The following is a 17222-nucleotide window of genomic DNA, read 5'->3' as shown; positions in this document are numbered from 1 at the left end:
ATTGAAGCCTGCAGCGAAGGAGGAGAAGTTTACATTTTTAAATGTGCTCACACATCAACGGAGTCAGCGACCCAATGATCGGCCTTGACTGAGGGTTTGCTTCTCAGCTCGCTGGGTTTGGTTCACTCGCTCGTGCTGAATGTGACGCCGTTGTAACGGTTCCTGTGGGGTTTTGAAGACCTGGAACTCCAGCTGATGGTGGATCTATGAGACGACCCCTGAACTCAAACAGCTGAGCACTTCTTTATATTTATAGATCTCCAAATCAGATCACCCAGCCGTGGTGGCAGTAACAACAGCAGCTCCGAGCTGAAAGTAGGAGGAGCCCATGTGCTCCTGCATTATTTAGCTCCCCAAACAGCTGGACCGCATCCAAATGAATAATTAATGAAATTCCCAGATCCTCTTGATTAAAATGCATGAAGACACATTATTGCGAAGCAATTTTCAGCGTCCAAGTTAAACTAATTCCAGCTGACGGGTTGTGCGTCAGTTCTTCTGGCGATGGAAAGTTCAGACGCCCCGAGAACTTCGGAGCGTCATGAACATCTGGACCAATGAGAGAGGCTAATGAGCAAGTCTGGTAAATACCACAATTACTCTTATCTGCTGGCTAATGGTGTCTGCTGCGACTTTCGATTAAGGTGGGAATGAGGTCAGCGGAGGCCTCGGCGCCATACTTCAGCCTTTCAGTGTCGTTAAAACCTCGGCGTGTGTTCATTAACGGCGCAGCCACGGCTCCCCGGAGCGCCTCCTCCGCCTCTCTGCTTTTGTCCATTAGGAACCGATTAGGAACTTATTAATCCACGTCGAGCGCTTCCGAATTCCCCCCTTAAATAGAACGCTGACACTCTTCTTGCGGGTCACATCGGAGGACTTGTGATAACAGAAAACGCAGAGACGCTTCCGGCTCCTCTTCCGTCATTATTGGAGAACAGGTCGGGATGAGGATGCAGCACATGTCGCAGTTTAATTTTCCGTCCACCGAGGAGAGGATGATGCGTTTATCTCTCAACTGGAGGCACATCTGGAGTGGGAGCTGTCTCGCCTCGTCACTGTAATATTCTTTGAAAACACACTGGCGTCCTCACGCCGCTGAGCCGAGACACCTGCTGCACGTCGCCATGTGTCAGACCACCCCCCCCCTTTCCCCCCTGCATGTTATTTGATTTGGGAATAAGGAGGACGCCTACAGCTGCGTCCCCACCATTGTCCCCCCCCCCCCCCCCTCCCCGTGTTGCGTTTGGCTTCCAACGATATTAAAGTGCAATAATTCCACCTGCCTCTGGATGTGTTGCCTGGATTAAAGGAGGAAAAAGCTCCGGGTCGGGACTGGCGTTCCGGGTCCCGGAGCTGCACGTCTGACGAGCCGTCGTCAAGCGTGCGGTGCGGCAGCGTGGCACGCCGTCCATTCTTATCTGTCACATTCGTTTGGGGTGATAGCCATTGATGCCTGGCTCATTAAGGATTCTCCTCCCTCCTCCTCCTTTTGGCAGGTCTCCTTGAGGCAGCGGCTCTGACTCGTGTTTGCCCTTGACTGACGCCCTTGCTGCCGGTTTTCCTGCCGCTTATACAAGCTGTGATTTTCCTTTATTTAACATCCTGCGGAGCCTTCTCCCCTCCTGTCCTCTCGTCCTGGCGGCGCTTGATTTATTTACAGTATTTTTACTGTTTTTATTATTGCTGACCACGTCTCTCGTTCTCTGTCTGTGCAGGAGCTGGTGGGCAGCAACCCTCCGCAGAGGAACTGGAAGGGAATAGCGATCGCCCTCCTTGTCATTCTGGTCATCTGCTCGCTGATCGTCACCTCCGTCATCCTGTTGACTCCAGGTACACAGCGCGGGTCCCGGGCCCGGCACCACAGGCTTTTAACATGCAAACCCACCATCGGGGTCGTAATCAATCTGCCCAACGAGACAAAGCTAACCTCGATTTACAGTGTTGGAAAAGTAGACAGAAATTACTTATTCTTTGTGTTTGACTTTGGTAAACATTAGAAATGTTGTAAATTTACTCGTGAATTCTTAAATGAATTACAGTGATACATATAGATACACCTCATATGGATCCGGTGTTGGGGAACGTTCAATTTCCTTTCATAAATGCCTAAATAAATGCTTGAATAAAAGCGAAGTTGTTTTCACATAGATGTGCTTATACTGAAAATAAATAAAATTAAGTAAAATTATAGATACTTGTCATGTATTTTACAACACATTTAATAACAAATGTGAAAATTGTCCTGGAAGTTTAGAGTGATGTAACCTTGCAAAGACACACACGCACACACGCACACACAAACACTATCCCGTTTGATCTAAAGTCACCTTCGGCTTTCTTGTTTGAAAATGATCAGTAAATTTTCATCAATATACCATCTGTTTATATCCGTCTCAGAGCTCCTGGATGGACTTTCATGCTCTGCCAGAGACCAAATCAGTCGATGAAAGTGCAGTTTGTGTTCACCAAGGACGCTCTGTTGGTTTGGAACTTAATAGACTTCATAGCTGCAAATCTTCACTTCATCAGGGAGCAGGAACAGAAAGAGAGCCCTTCGTGTTTCTATAATTGTCCTTGCGGTACATCTACAAGGTCCCTTTGTCCCTCTGTTCCCTGCTCCTGTCCTCAGTGGAGGCTTTGTGAGGAAAATCTGGTCTTTAAAGAAGTCAAGGAGAGCTTCAGAATATTTGACTTGGTGTCATTGTCACGCTTTCTGCACTGGCAATCCTGCTCATACCCCACATCTACCAGCAGGGGCGCTGCACTGGAGCTCAATACCGACACCTCCTGCATGTCAGATTTTTCTGCTTTTCGTTAATGATTATTAAACGGTTCCATCGCCTCTATACTTCAGTCTCCAGAAGCTTCTTGTGCAGTGCTGCTTTAAGAGCGTGGAGGAGGTAGCGGGGGATTCAGTATAGAGTTGTGGGGGGGGGGGGGGTCACAGGAGGGCAACAGGACCGCTATCTACTGTGGAAGAACAGGAGCAGCACTGCCAGAGCTCTACAAATGACCTCCAGCAGTTTCTGCCTGTCAAAAATAGACTCCAGGAGGAAGGACTGAGCTCCCTGACTGAGGCAGGTGCCCACAATCCAGCCCCGAAAAAGTTCGACTTCCACCCTGCAGGATCTGGGACCTGATTCAAATGTTTTTATGGAGCTGCATGTTTGCTGGCAGGCTTTAACAGGTTCATGATTTTCTATAATCCTGTGGGACCTGGGAGGTGTCAGAGCAACAGGAACACCAGTTCAGAGCCGAGCGTGGTGGCAGGTGTCGGATCAGCGAGGCCGAACGCGCCCTGTCGCCTCCTCTTGTTCCTGTCCTGGTGCGTTTGTTACAGAATCCGATGAAGCGGACATTTTTAATGCGGCCTCCCAACGAGGCACGCTGGCGGAATCGGGCACAGGCAGCCGGTGTCCCGTCCTGTTTCCACTCGCCGTGTTCCAGTCCAGAGGAGCACCAGCTCAGATGTAGACCTCTACCCTAATTAAAGAAATCGTCCAAAAACCAAATAAAAAGTCCGATATGTTGATGTTGATTTTAAAAGTGCAAATTGCTTTGAAAAGGCTCACAATCAAAAATGAAATAGAGATATTTGATTCATAGAGTATTGTAATGTTTATGTCAATATAACGCCTTGAAAAATCCGCTTCTTACACCTAAACTTTATTCCTCCAGGAAAGGTTCAAAGTCTTTAACTATAATTAGGATTCATACATTTTATCCGGTTTAAGTGTCCAGAGTCTCTCATGTTAGAGTCCTAATGTCAACTTAAGTCAGAATTCATAAAATAAATGTTCATTTGGTTTTAACCCTCCTTTTTTTCACTCTTTCTATCTAATTATGTCGGTCTGCTCCAGAGTGGGCGGAGCTTGGAGGCTCTTTTTTTTGTCTCCTCTCGAAGGACAAACCTGTGAGATTAAACCTAAACGGACGATTATAATAAAAATAATGTGCTCTCGCTCTTGTGACAGAAACGTTAATGTTATGTGCGCGGAGCGCAACCTCGACGTGATTAGATCGGCTCCTCTTTTGTAGTCGGCTCTGAAGACGTGCTGTATTTGACTCGCACCGAGGCCCTCAAATCATCTCTAAATTGCCCGGTTCAGCGTTCACTCAGAGCTCGAATAGTGAAGAGACGGAGCCACATTAACATATAAAACTGCTCCGCTCAGCCCCGCCTACGGGGGCCAACCGTCCTCTTCTGGCACCTTCTTCTTCTTTAAACTTTATCTGCGCTCCTGTGATTTGTCGCGTCTGAGTCCTAAAAGTGTTTTTCACCTTTTCAGAGCCGCTGCTGTGTGTTTACGTGATGCAAAGCTTCAGCTTGGGCTCCTGCTAGCTTCCAGAGTCGCGCTCGCAGCTCACAGCAGATGCCTTGAGAGGCGTTTTTGATTCCGCCCGTGATGAATCAGTGGCTCTGAAGATGAGTCGGAGTCCTTCCATCTGTCAGGAAGTAACAGGCTCGCTCCGATGCACCGGACATCATTGCCGCTAATTCGTGCTGTTCTTTTTAATAACAAGTCTACGAACCTGCTGATGCTGCTGCGCTGGAAACGGTATAAAATAAACAAATATGTATCGATAAATGTCCGGGTTAGGGAAGCAGGATGGGCTTCCAGGAGGACACAGAGTGATCTGGAACCACCCTCAAGGATGGGATGGGCTTCTCAGGGGAGGTTTTACTGCAGCCGGCCACCAGGGGGTAAAGGTCGCTTCTTTGACAGATGTTGTCCAAAGGACATCTGGCGGGGGGCATGGCCACTTTCATTGAAATAAACTTTCATCATCTGAATGTCCAACAACCGTTTCAAAGCATTTTGGTCCCAATTCATCTTTCTAAAGTTCATCAAAGAGCAATTTGCCAATAATTAAAGCTCTTTGTGCCCGAATTCATCATCTGAACTAAAGAGCAGAAACAAAACCAGTGTGCTTTTAAAGAGGAGCCCATTTCCCCGCCGGGAGGTAATTGCAGTGTGTCGTGTTTGTGTTTCGTGCGAGAGCACTTTGGGCTTTTTCTGTCGATAAAACAGCCTGTTTCTCGGGTCACGGTCACCTCTCCACCTTCAGTTTTTAATAGAACCTCAGAGATTTTAAGAGCTGTTGCTCTCAGCATCAGACCTTCTGAAAACACTCATTCATTTTTTATGTACCAGCTCTTCTCCCTTTAAAAAAGGACGTGAACGCGACCGATATCACATACATCCGGTCTTAATTAAAGTCTTGCTTGTTGTAGTCTTAATAACAGCTTACCAACTTACTTTCTGACCGATTTACTCATTGACTCCTCAATCTCTTTGTAACTTCTGACTCTTTGATGTACTCCCAGCACTAATAACAAATGATTTATCGACGTCACTGATTTAGTTACGCCTTTATTTACTAGTTTTTGAATCTGCTGTAGGTGCTCTGCTGACTGTCTAGAATTGATGATCGATCTTTGGCGGCCATTTTGAAGCGCTTCAGCTAATTCTTCGATCTGCTTTTGGCTGAAGGATTTCTCGGCAGGTTCGCAGCATCTTCGCAGGTGCTCACCAGCACCTGAACGCATCATCATCATCATGTTGAGCGTGCGTTTTCTCGGGTTCCCTCTGAATTGATCTCAGGCTGAAGCAGGTTGAGGCTGAAAGTGCTCGGCTGGCTTCTTCCTTTATACAAAATCAGTTGCGTTTCTTTGGGTTTTTGTCTCGCAGCAGGTCATTCGCACCTAATGGACCTACAAAAAAAAAAGAAACTCAACCCCAAAAGGGCTTATTATTCTGGTTTTCAATAGACACTCTGCAGCAGGCAGCCCGCTGCCACTTAGCCTTTATGGATCTGTTAAAAAAGAACAAAAAAAAGCCCAAAAGAAGGATTTTTCTTTCTTTTCTGATTCTTTTTTTCTTTTACCGCCTGGCTTTTGCAGATTAATGTTGCTGTCAGAATCCAGACCTGTTAAAGCTGCTGGTTGAGTGTTACCTTTGTACTTCAACTCAGCGTTTAGCCAGATTATGGCGTAGCCGTGCGCAGCGATCCCACAGACATCTCTAACTGTAAAAATAAACAGCAGCATTAGTTCTGTCGCTTCCTTCCTTGTCAGTTTCACAAGTTTTACATCGCATCACCAGAGATTGCTGCCAAAGATGGGTTCATTTTTAAGACGCAAACGGGTGTTTTGATGCATCGCCTGACAAAAGGCGGAGCTTGGAGCTCGACGCGACCAAAGTCCATCCGCAGTTTAGATGACTGATTGTTTTCTTCTTCACCGCGGGCTTTTCTTAAAGGTGTCTTTTCACAGAAGAGATTCGGTCTTTCACTCAACCCCGTTTCTCTCCTGCAGGTGAGGACAACCGACTGGCTCTGAAAGGCAAGGTGACCGTGGGTGACCTCTTCAGGAAGGACTTCAAGGTTCATGACCCCAACGCCAAATGGATAAGCAGTAAGGGATTATTATGAATAGTAATATTTTTAGAAGCACGTTTTCAGAGTAGATTCAGATCAGATCCAGATGGTGGTGATGACCTTACTGGCGCCCCCTGCTGCCCGCTAGAATAATTCCTACAACAGAAGTATTTCAGGTTCAGCAGCTTGTTCGTTATTTGCTTTAAAGATGTTCGGTAAGGTAACGAAAGTTGGAATAACGACTTTGACGTCATTGCCACAGTTGCCACATCCCACGCGCCCCAGTTGATAGCTAATTACGTGTAACCGATTTTTCTGTGATGAACGATGGGCTGGGGTTCCTGCCGCCGCGGCGATTCATCACCAACAGTCGGAAAAGCTTGTTTTTTAGCGAGTGTGACGGCGTAAACAGCAGCAGCCCTTCAGGGAGCTGCGTTAAGAGGAGCGTTACATGTGTTCTATCTGGAGGCGTCCTGGTTGATCACAGCTCGCAGCTGTGGGGGAGCTGTGCGGCTAAAGGATTAATGGGATGGATTTAGTCGTCTCGTCTGCCTGACAAAGCCGTCTCCTCCGATTGCGCCATCTGTAATGCCACCAAACCCTTCCCCTCTGTCATTGATCCTAATTAGAATGCTGGGAAGTTGCGTTAACGGAACCGCCGTTCCGCTTTATTCCTGCCAATCTGCTGTTGCTCACGTGTGTTTGCGGATGACGTGTCTCCCGCCGCCGCCTCGAACCGCTCAGATCGATCACACTCGAGTGAACAAGGCAAAATGGACACATCTGGAAGTTGACATCTGTTCTCAGATGGCAATTATTGACGCATTTTCAGTGGTGGAAGAGAGGATGAAGCACGCAGGATTGATTATTAATCCAGCTGCTGCAGAATTCTGTGAAAAGCCATTTGGAGGCTTAAGGTTATATAAAGGATTTTTACTTTCAAACTTGGTTTATTTAGTTTTCCCTTCCCCTTCAAGCCTCTGGAGGCCGTTTATGACGAGGTTATTAATCTAATTAATTTCAAAGGATGAACGTTGCCATAACGACGACAAAAATAAATGGGCAAATCATCCAATTTGTTCTTGCCGTCACATTTGATCGATGCAAAAAGATCCATCTGCTCCCATCTCATGCCCGTTTTTTTCCTGCCGTTCATTCTAACATTGTTCTGCCGCCGCCAAGGTGAAGCGGCCCTGCGGGACGTGGCGCTCTGCGCTGGCTGCTTTCCATTTTAATGGCCGCGTTTCCTCTTGTTTGCAGCTCTGGGACGCCTCTTGTCTCGCCCGTGTTTGTTAAACACGCTGGGGAGGGGGCGGAGGGGGGTGGGGGGGGGGGTCGTTTGTAAAGTGGTCAGCCAGCCGGGAATACCTAAAACTGTTATCGCCGTGACTTTGAGCGGGACTTCTGTGATTGAGATAAGAGCGAAGCGGCAATGTTTGCTTTGTCATTGTGTGCACCGTGCATGTCGGGACATTACCTCCTTCCTTAATGGTCGGTGGCGTCTCATTTCTGATGGTTACACGGGGCTGAAGATTAGCCAGTTGTCTCATTGAGTTTTCATAGCGCCGCTCCTGGCGCAGCATGAGTAATGGCGTGATGCCGTTTGTTAATGGAGTTGTGCGGTGGGTCTTTTTCTTACAGATGAGAAATGCCCTTGCTGTTATTATCTACTGTTTGCTCGTTGTCACACGCAATCACCTCCCGTAATATTGTAGCGGGCAGCAGGTTGCAGGCGCGTCCTCCTGAGATGTCCCGCGTTCGTTGGGAGCAGCATTAAAGCTTAATTAACAAGGCTGTTCTGGCACACACTCGCAGTTTTCTTTCCAACCTCTGAAAGTGATTGAACTGGTTTTTGACAGACACGAGCTGTCAGTGTCGCGACGCTAATACGCAGAGTAATGCGGTAAAAACAAGCCTCCGAGGAAGAGCGGAGCCCGGAATCGCGGATTTGCTTCATGCAGCCTCGTCGCTCGTTAGCTGCCAACATCTGAGGACTCCGGTGCCAACTTTGATGGCGCGGGAAAACAGGAAGCTCCTACTTCAGCCATGTTTTGTTGATTAATTTATGTTGCTCCTTGCTAACTCCAAAGGTTAAAAAAAAACAACTTCAAGCAGGATCAAACATTGTATCAATTCCTTTAGCTTTTCTCCATTGAAGTCTTCTGTCCTCTGAGGCACAAAGCAACGAAACCCCCCCTCCCTGTTTTGGGCTGAGCCAGCTTGGGCAACAACGCTCAAAGATCAGTTCAACGTGCGCTCAGTAGTGAGGTCCCAATCGTGGGCTGCCTCTCGAGTGCACTCCTCCTGGAGTGATGAAAGATTCAATTATTAGATCAGTTGGAGTTCAGTTGCTAATGCTAATGAGCTGGAGTGTGGAGACCAAGTGAGGGGGGGTTGAAGAGCTGGTGGCTCCCATGTCAAAGCAATAAGAACCACAACTTAAGTATTCACAAGAGTGTACGGAGAGGATGGAGGCTTTTCACAACACTTCCCTGCATCTCACGGACGTTAATGAGTCGGTTTTCAGCCGAGAGGTTCTGAGCATCTTCACCAGCGCCTTCAGCTCAAGGTTGGGGTTGCGAAGCAGACTCTCCTTTATAAAAGAACAGTCATATCCCTGACGTTCCAGCTCATCTATAAGTGCTGCAGCCACCATGTTCTGCTCAAGATCTCTGCTGTGCATTATCAGCTGCTGCTGGAGACCAAATCAGAGGGAAAAAAGCAATTTTTTTAAGGGCATTTTTGGATGGATGCCATCAGTAATCATGTATAATTCTGGTTTGTTTGAATGAACATCATGTTGCTCAGCAACTGTGATTACCGGTGCGCTGTCACTCTGCCCGGTGTTTTCATTCCTGTCTGCTGTTGCCGACTCTTTCAGGTTTGGCAGGACCATGGATGACCTCCAGCAGGGCAGAATTCATAAAAGATTCAAGGCAAAAACCCCTCAACAACACAGGCCTTTGTGCTAGCAAACAAACGCTGCAGACAACGTGAGAAGGTCTGCACGGACTTGTTGGTGGCTCCGGTGCTGCGTGATAAAATATACAAAGGCAGTTAAGCTAATTAACAAATAAACCCACGACATTAAAATCAAACTTTCCGGGTCCTCTGCTGTCTGGTTTGCAGGCAGAACGAGCAGATCCCATCTTGGAGCTCCTCATCATTCATCAGTAGATGTTTTAAACGTCCACAACTTATCAAATTATTTAGTTAGTTTACTTAGCTAGTGGAACAGATCGTCTTCCGTGGAAGAGGCAGTGACCAGATTCTGAAGAGCCTCCCTCAGCACCAGTAATGGGCTGGTGCTGAGGGAGGCTCCCGATGGACACGGCGCCGCTGCAGCCGGGCGAGTTTAGATTCCTTCTTCAGACCTTTGCGTTGTTTTCTGTTATGTGTTTGTCAGCTCGCCGGCTTATTAAGTTGTCAGAAAATAAAAGTGGTGTCCAGCAGAAACGTTCTGGCAGATATTCTGAAGAACTCCCTGAAGAATGGAACAAGAATGAGAATGATTAGATGTATAAGGGGCTGATTTTTAATTAAAACCCAAATTGGATTTTTAATGAACCTATAATTCACAGCATATCTGAGCCGATGCCGTATCGCAGCACCGACGCTTTTATTCGACCACAGACAGGCGCCATAAATCTATCAGCCTTAGGTCACTTTATCACAGCAGTCGTCATCCGAAGCCACCGACATCAACCTCTGTGCGTAAATCGCCAAAAAAACTCCAGAATTTAACAAATTAAATTCTCGCCTCTTCCCTGTGGCCCTGCCTCTCATTAGTAGCCCCACCTCCCAGCAGTGCCCCGCCTCTTCCTGTTGCTCCGCCTCTCATTAGTAACCCCGCCTCCCAGCAGTGCCCCTCCTCTTCCCGTTGCTCCGCCTCTCATTAGTAGCCCCACCTCCCAGCAGTGCCCCGCCTCTTCCTGTTGCTCCGCCTCTCATTAGTAGCCCCACCTCCACATGACACAGCAAATCCAGTCTAACCTTCAATGACTCTGTTTTAAGTCACCTGTTTAAATCAGGCTTAAAATAAGGGTTCTCCAGATCTACTCAACCAGTGAGAACAGGGGCTGTTGAGGACCCTCCTGGAGCATTTTAAACCCTCTCTCTGAAATATCTGAGATCAGCCGTACAGGGTCGTTTCACTTCGAGTCTAGTGGAGTCAATTTTTCTTCAAAGAAAATGGTGCTTTCAGCTCTGTTCTGACATTTTAATAAAGCTGCCGTGCTGCACGTGTGGGAGTCTTTGTGGGAGCTTCAATGAAGCTCATCGTAATATTGGAAGTGTGAGGGCTTCTTTGGAAGGAAGATTACAGCCAAGCAACTGCTGATCCAGAGATCTGGTGATGATTGTCGTCAGTCTCCGTTTTAGACAGTGCATCAGGGCTCAGCGCCACATCCTGAACTCTACGGTCTGATTGATAGAGCTGCTAAATTGAACCGGAAATGGAGGAGAAAGCAGAACATTCACTGGTCTGGCATCAGCAGGAGCCTCAGCCAAAACCCTCGTTGGAGGAATAAAAACGCCTCCTCGAGTTCAGCTTCAGCAAACCAAATCCCAGAGAATTGATCCGCACAAACTGGATCCACATTTCAGTGGATCAGGATATCCCTGGTGAGGGCCGGGTCAGGCTGGGACCCAGGGCCGGACCCTGCATTAATAAAGCTTCCTTCAGAAAGAAGGTGGAGAACACGGCAGGAAACAGCCGCGGGCGACTGCGCAGACGGTGAAGGTAATGGTCAGAGGGGCAGGAGGGGCGCTGCAGAGGAAGGCCGAGAGGCTTTGAATGGACCGAAAACAAAGAGACGGAGAGGTGAAAGGCGGATGATGAGGACCTCAGCAGGAGGGCTTAGAAAGGCCCAGGTCTGGGAGCTCGTAGGGCGTGTGGATAATAGAGAGGAGGATCAGTGATTCTGCAGGAGAAGCATGAAATGGGTTCCTCTGAGTCAGTCTCCTCAGCTTGGGACTATTTTTAACTCCGACAGTCGAACATCAGTTGATCAGACTAAAATAAAGGGCTGAGGTGGAACTAAAGCAGACCAATCTCTGGGTTCCCATTACCTCGCCGGCTCGCTAACTGCTTGCGCGCCTGCGCTAACGCGGCAGGACAAAGCAGCGTGGATGGATTGAAGGTGAAGGGGGCAGTTGTTGCATTAAATGTCTCCCTCCCCGATAAAAAGCCTGACGGATGAGCGGCCGTGCCAGCTCTCAGGCATGTGTCAGATAATGGCTGCCTTGAGCCTTTTTCCTCTCCTGGCAGCGGATCAGTTTTCCTGGAAGGATGGTCGCGCTCCCCGTGGCATCCAGGTCAGAGGACTTCAGCAAGAGATGTTTTTATTTAGAGGATTAAAGTCTGTGCATTCGACGATAAATCCAGACGAAGGAGCAGAAAAGGAGGCGCGTGGAACCGCGGGGTCTCACCTCTCCGTCTCCCCGCAGGTCACGAGCTGCTGTACCGCAGCCGCGGCGGCGATGTCATCAAGTACAACGTGGAAACGGAAGAAAAGTCCATCTTGGTGCACAACAAGAAGTTCGTAAGTGCTTCCTCTCTCAGTTCTGTTTAACGTTCCCACAGGAGCGGAGAGCTGGCTGCGTCTGGCCGGGAATTAAATTAAAACTTTTCCTCCACTGTCAGCAAATCAAAAGCACCCAAAGCGGTTCCATTATTACGGCGCGGCGTGAGCTGCATCGCTAAAGCCCGAGATGGACGCGCGGCGTCAGAGCCGTGGCGGCTGGAGGTGTCGACGCATCAGGCGTCAGGCACCAACGCAGAGATTAATGCAACTCCCATTCCAGGAGCCGAGCAATCCGTCAAACTCGGTCGTTTAAGGAGCGGCGTGATGAAAACCACCACGCATGGTTAAAGGACTCATCTTTTTGGGTCCCCTTCCCTCACGTTTGCCTTTGCTTTGCAGGAAATGTACAAAGCCAGCAAGTACGAGGTGTCTCCCGACATGAAGCATGTGCTGTTGGCCTACAACGTCGCTCCGGTGAGCTTCTCATTTGTGTGCTTGTTTTTTGAATTAAAGAGCTGACAGCCAGATTTGTCAGCTGTTTCGCTGGGCGGGAGGTGCAGAGGGGAGGAAAATGAGGGAGGGTGGGAGGAGAAAGTAATCATGGCAGGTTGGGACGGCCTGTCGCACACCGCTGCCCGCAAGAAATGGCGTTGGGGGGGCGGCAGAGCAGCGAGAGCGCAGAGGGAGATGGCGAAACGCAAAGGTTGCCTCCGCGCCGCGCAGGCTAGCAGAGAGCGGCGGAAGAAATGGTACTAGTTCAAAATTTAGCATTACATCAGCTCTGCCGGCGGCCCAAACGCATCAACGCATCGGAAGTCGATATATTAGACGGAATTGTTCGCTAATGCGTGCGCCGCTGAGTTGCCAGCGAGGGCTCGTCTGCGCTGTTTGTGTTTGAATGTTGCGTTTTTGTCTGACGTACTGAAAATATATCACCAGCTCCGTGGATGTCGGCGGCACCGCGCGACGCGTGTTTGCATTTGGCGTTACCCCCTGAGCTAAAGTGCTGCCGCTCCTCCAACACGCCATCCTACGCGGCTAACGCACACACATCATGAAGTTAGCATTTTGATTAGCTACCGCGTGTGTATGTCGGAACTTGCCCACGCTGAATAATCAGCTTTCATTTGTGAAACAGGAGCTCTGATTGGACTCACGTCGTCGCACTGGCCTTGATGCACGTGTAGCGTGAATGAAAGCGGTCCCAGCGCTGAGCTCTGAGGCATCCCTCGCTTTCAGAGTTGCGTTTCCGTAGTTTTCTGCCGCACCGACGTCACGTTAAGGGCTGAAAGTGTTGGTTCCCAAAGAACCTCATCAAACTAGGTCGCTTCACATGCAGGGTGATGTATTGTGGCCTGTTCTTTTCTTCCAGGTGTACCAGTATTCCTACACAGCTTTTTACATCATCTGCAGCCTGGAGACGCCGTAAGTAGGCAACGCGGCCGCTCGCTAATATCTCACTTGACCCGGCTGCCTGCTGCAGCTCATTTCCACTTTGTGGGGAGTCACAGATGTGAATGTGCCCCTGGCATCGTCCGTGAACATCACATGGTATTTCAGTCATTTCCACCTCTGAATGGCAGCGGAGGCTCACACCTGTATTTACTTCAGAACTGATGAAAGGAGAGGTATTTGCATGGTAACATGGCGTTAAAGTACCAATTAGAAGTGGGTGCTTTCAACCGTTGTTCAGGCAGTTGCTGCTCTTTTGTCCTTTACTGATGAGCAGTTCAAATACCTGCAGAATGAAAGGATTTCTTTAAAAAGCATGAACCTGAAAGCCAAGGCTGAAAGTATGGGCATAAATGTCCAACCGTGCAGCACTTTCAGCTCACTCCCATCCCATCTACAGCCTCGTCGCCTCGGTTCCAGCCTCTGTTCAAACCTGTATCAGTGCTGCCACCCAGTGGTAGCACGTCATCTGCCGAGGACCTCATTCATCCTCGGCCCCCGCGAGATGGGGGCTCCAGTTCTGCAGCCTGCACTTTCTGCTTCTGTCTCAGAACGCTGACTCTGTCCTTCCTGCCCCCCCCCCTCCCCCTCCCCCACCACAGGGAGACGTGGAACCTGAACCCGCCAGAGGTGCGAAACGCTCAGCTGCAGTACGCCGGCTGGGGACCGCAGGGTCAGCAACTGGTAAGACTTCAGCCGCTTTCCTGGTGAACTTGAGACTGAAAATGATAACGTTGCAATGGCAAAACATCATTATCTTCCTCTTCAAGACTGGTTAGAGAGGGTCAGGGAGGATAAATGGGCTGTTATTACTGGACAGAGAGGCTAGCGTGCACTAGTGACGACGTTGACACTTGAAGACATTAGCGTTAGCCTTCACGGAGCTTTCCTGGGCTCGAGGCCCAGTTGCTAAAGGAGTCTGTGAGCTGATGCAGGATTTCCTGTTGGGATTTTAGTCTCCAATGTTAGCTCAACCGACGGGGGCTTTTCTTTTTCTACGATCAGCCACAACTTTTGAGGTTTTTACTTTTGAGGAATTGCTGCCGATGTTGTGGTTTGACGGTCCGGAATGAGCAGGATTACAGTCAACGTTCATCCTAACGATTCTCAAACAAACTCGCAAATTTCAAAAGTGTTGTTTGTCAGATAAAGAGTGGAGTCATTTTTCCTCCCTTCATCATCCCACGGCGGAACTTGTCGGAGCATTAATGAGCTTTACTCCGGTCGCGGCGCTGACACTCTGAAAGTGATAACATCCTGCAGCACAATGCTATTAATTACCTGTTATCTCGTCAGCGGATTAATTAACACACTCGCTGCGTTTAGCCTCCAGTTTCTCCACATTGGGGGAAAATTTCAGTGCCGCCGCTCGTGTTAGATTGCTGCCTAGCGACAGCTGCTTTCCCCGAGGCGCCGCATGCTCCTCTCATCTCAGGGGTGGAGGTTAAAATGAAAAAAGAACCCAACAAAACCCCCCCACAACAACCCATATTTCATATTTAGACACCTGATCTGCATAAATCAGCCCACCTGTTATCCCGTTTCCAAATGCAGCGTGCACGTAATTAAATCCCTTTCTCTGTCCTACAGAGAACCTGCACACATGCCCTTATTTACACTCCCAAACCCATCTGTCCTGCCACATGTTAAGCTAGTTGTTGGGCTCCAAACCCGTCTAATTGGTGACACGAGCAACAGCTCAGTCTGCTTGAGCGTGACTCTGCACAAACGAGTGAATCCAGAGGGTTCAGGCTAACCTTCCCTGGGGGGCCGAGGCGTTTCCACAGAGACAGAACTTTAGTGCTCGGTGGGACGGGAGCGTGCACGTTACTGCAGCTGGCGGCTGAAGTCAACTGGTTCTCTGTTCAAATCTTGAAATTCCCTTCCGCCCTTCCGGATCCACGGTTGGGGGAGCGCGCTCGCTCCCAGCAGAGAACGGGGTCAGGTCTCCTCTCCGCGCCGTGGCCTAGATTAGCTTCTATACAGGGACGCCATCCGCACCAACGGGCCTCCGAACTGCGGTTCTTCAGATGAATGTGACGTATTTGTGTTGCCTGGAGGAGAGACCTTTCCTCTCCAAAGGTGCGCCCCAACAGTCAAGTTAGCATGTCGGCGCCATCTGCGGAGACTGTTTCCTGCCTCCAGTTGAAGTTTATAGCTGAATCTATTTTACAGAATCGGCAACAAAGTGGGAGCTGCGGGTGATAATCCCTGCGATGTGGAACAAACCGTTTCCGTAATAGCCCGAGATCGCCCTCTGCATGGCATTAGCGGCGTAACATTTTAGAACCCCCAGCCCCGAGAGCCGCCCCTCCTGCCGTTCTCTCCGTGGGTGCTGCAGCTCTATTATTCCCTGTAATGAAAGAGCTGACCTTCAGTTATCTCCAAAAGCCCTGCAGGTCTCCAAAGGACGGCATCAAAGTCACATTTTTGTCCCCGGGGTTTGGAGTCTTATCATAAATTAGGAGAACTTCTTTCCTGGGTGTGAATCCTTTGACCTGCCAGCAGGTGTGATCATCTGAACAGAAGAGATTTACTCCTCTCTCCTTGTAGATCTTCATTTTTGAAAACAACATCTACTATCGCTCGACGGTGGAGAGCCGGTCCATACGTCTGGTGTCCACCGGCAAAGAGGGCAGCATCTTCAACGGGCTCAGCGATTGGCTGTATGAAGGTAAGAGCGACCCATTGACGGGTGACATTAGCATTGCAGCCATGCTAATAAAACACATTCAAACACGGATATCATTTTACACTTGTGCTTTTCATCGCCGAGCCAAGGAAGCGTCGCCCACCCATTGAACAGGAGCCTTTTTTTGATTAAAGATTCAAAGGTTGCCAGAAAAAAATATATCAAGTTGAAGTTCATCGCCTGAAGTTGATGAAAGCCGAGAGTTCATGCGAGCACTTGACGCGCTGAGGGCCGTCGGTAATACACACCGTAGGTGCTGCTGGGATTATTTCATTAGCCTGACAAAATAGGCTCTTCTGTCTGTGCACGTCCCTGATGGAAAACCTGAACTGCTTTCCCTCCCTTTATCTTGCTCCTCAATCTCATTTCTCTCACTCTGCAGCTAAACGTGTATTAGCGAGTAATGGCACGAGACAGGCGGCGCTCCCCCGCGTCTACAAGAGCGTTCGAATTGTAGCTCTTGATTTCCTGCAGGTAAATTGAAAAGGGAAAGTCTGCCAATTAGCTCACCACGGCGCCTTGAAACACCAGCGCACGTTCTACGCGGGGCTGATTTGCATTAATTCGGCGCTCTCGTGGATGATTCAGATGTCACCGCGGTCTCCAAGCGCCACCAATCACAGACTCGCCTGCCTCGCAGGCAGCAGCAGGCAGGTTAGCATTGAGCTAATATGTTTATATCTGCCGCGCAGGTGCCGTCTCTGCTCCAGCGGAACAGCGTTTTAATCAGGGGGCAAAGCAGATGGAGACGCGGGGAGAGAAGACAAGCTGTTTATCCTCCACGCGGCGATAAATGAAGGTTGAACGAGCGCCAGCGAGCCGGTTTCTGAGGATGGGGGAGCTGCAGAGAGGTTATCTGGTTACAACCAGACTACAGCTGCATCGTGGTTCCTCTGCAGAAATGCTGGATTTAATTAACAGGCACATCCTCACGTTATCCAGACTGGCAGCGGAGGCTGCTCCTCAAGAGAAATATCCAATCTCAGCCATTTAAACATTAATCAGGGCGTTATTGCAGCATCTGACCCCCCGACTCAGATTTACGAGCTGCTAAAGGCTTCATAATTTACACTGCAACATTTATTAAGCAGATAAATCCGAGCCAGTGATGCGGCGGCAGCGGCGGCTTCAGAAGGTTGGGACGTGCCAGATGGATCACGTTACCCTGCTGT

The 17222-nt window shown here is 49.1% G+C and overlaps 1 protein-coding gene across 5 annotated transcripts in view; it reads left to right on the top strand.

Annotated features, from left to right (window-relative positions):
* Positions 1 to 17222, top strand: part of LOC130513765 (dipeptidyl aminopeptidase-like protein 6) — a 103255-nt gene that overhangs the window by 78570 nt on the left and 7463 nt on the right. For all 5 annotated transcript variants that reach the window (XM_057012780.1, XM_057012781.1, XM_057012782.1 and 2 more), the window contains 7 exons: positions 1716 to 1830; positions 6320 to 6418; positions 11830 to 11924; positions 12306 to 12380; positions 13279 to 13331; positions 13961 to 14042; positions 15912 to 16032. In XM_057012780.1, the coding sequence (XP_056868760.1) occupies positions 1716 to 1830; positions 6320 to 6418; positions 11830 to 11924; positions 12306 to 12380; positions 13279 to 13331; positions 13961 to 14042; positions 15912 to 16032 (640 nt within the window). The remainder of the gene's footprint in view (positions 1 to 1715; positions 1831 to 6319; positions 6419 to 11829; positions 11925 to 12305; positions 12381 to 13278; positions 13332 to 13960; positions 14043 to 15911; positions 16033 to 17222) is intronic.

The sequence above is a fragment of the Takifugu flavidus genome, chromosome 17 (genome assembly GCF_003711565.1).
Source record: "Takifugu flavidus isolate HTHZ2018 chromosome 17, ASM371156v2, whole genome shotgun sequence".
Taxonomy (NCBI): domain Eukaryota; kingdom Metazoa; phylum Chordata; class Actinopteri; order Tetraodontiformes; family Tetraodontidae; genus Takifugu; species Takifugu flavidus.
This window is presented reverse-complemented; position numbering and strand designations above follow the sequence as displayed.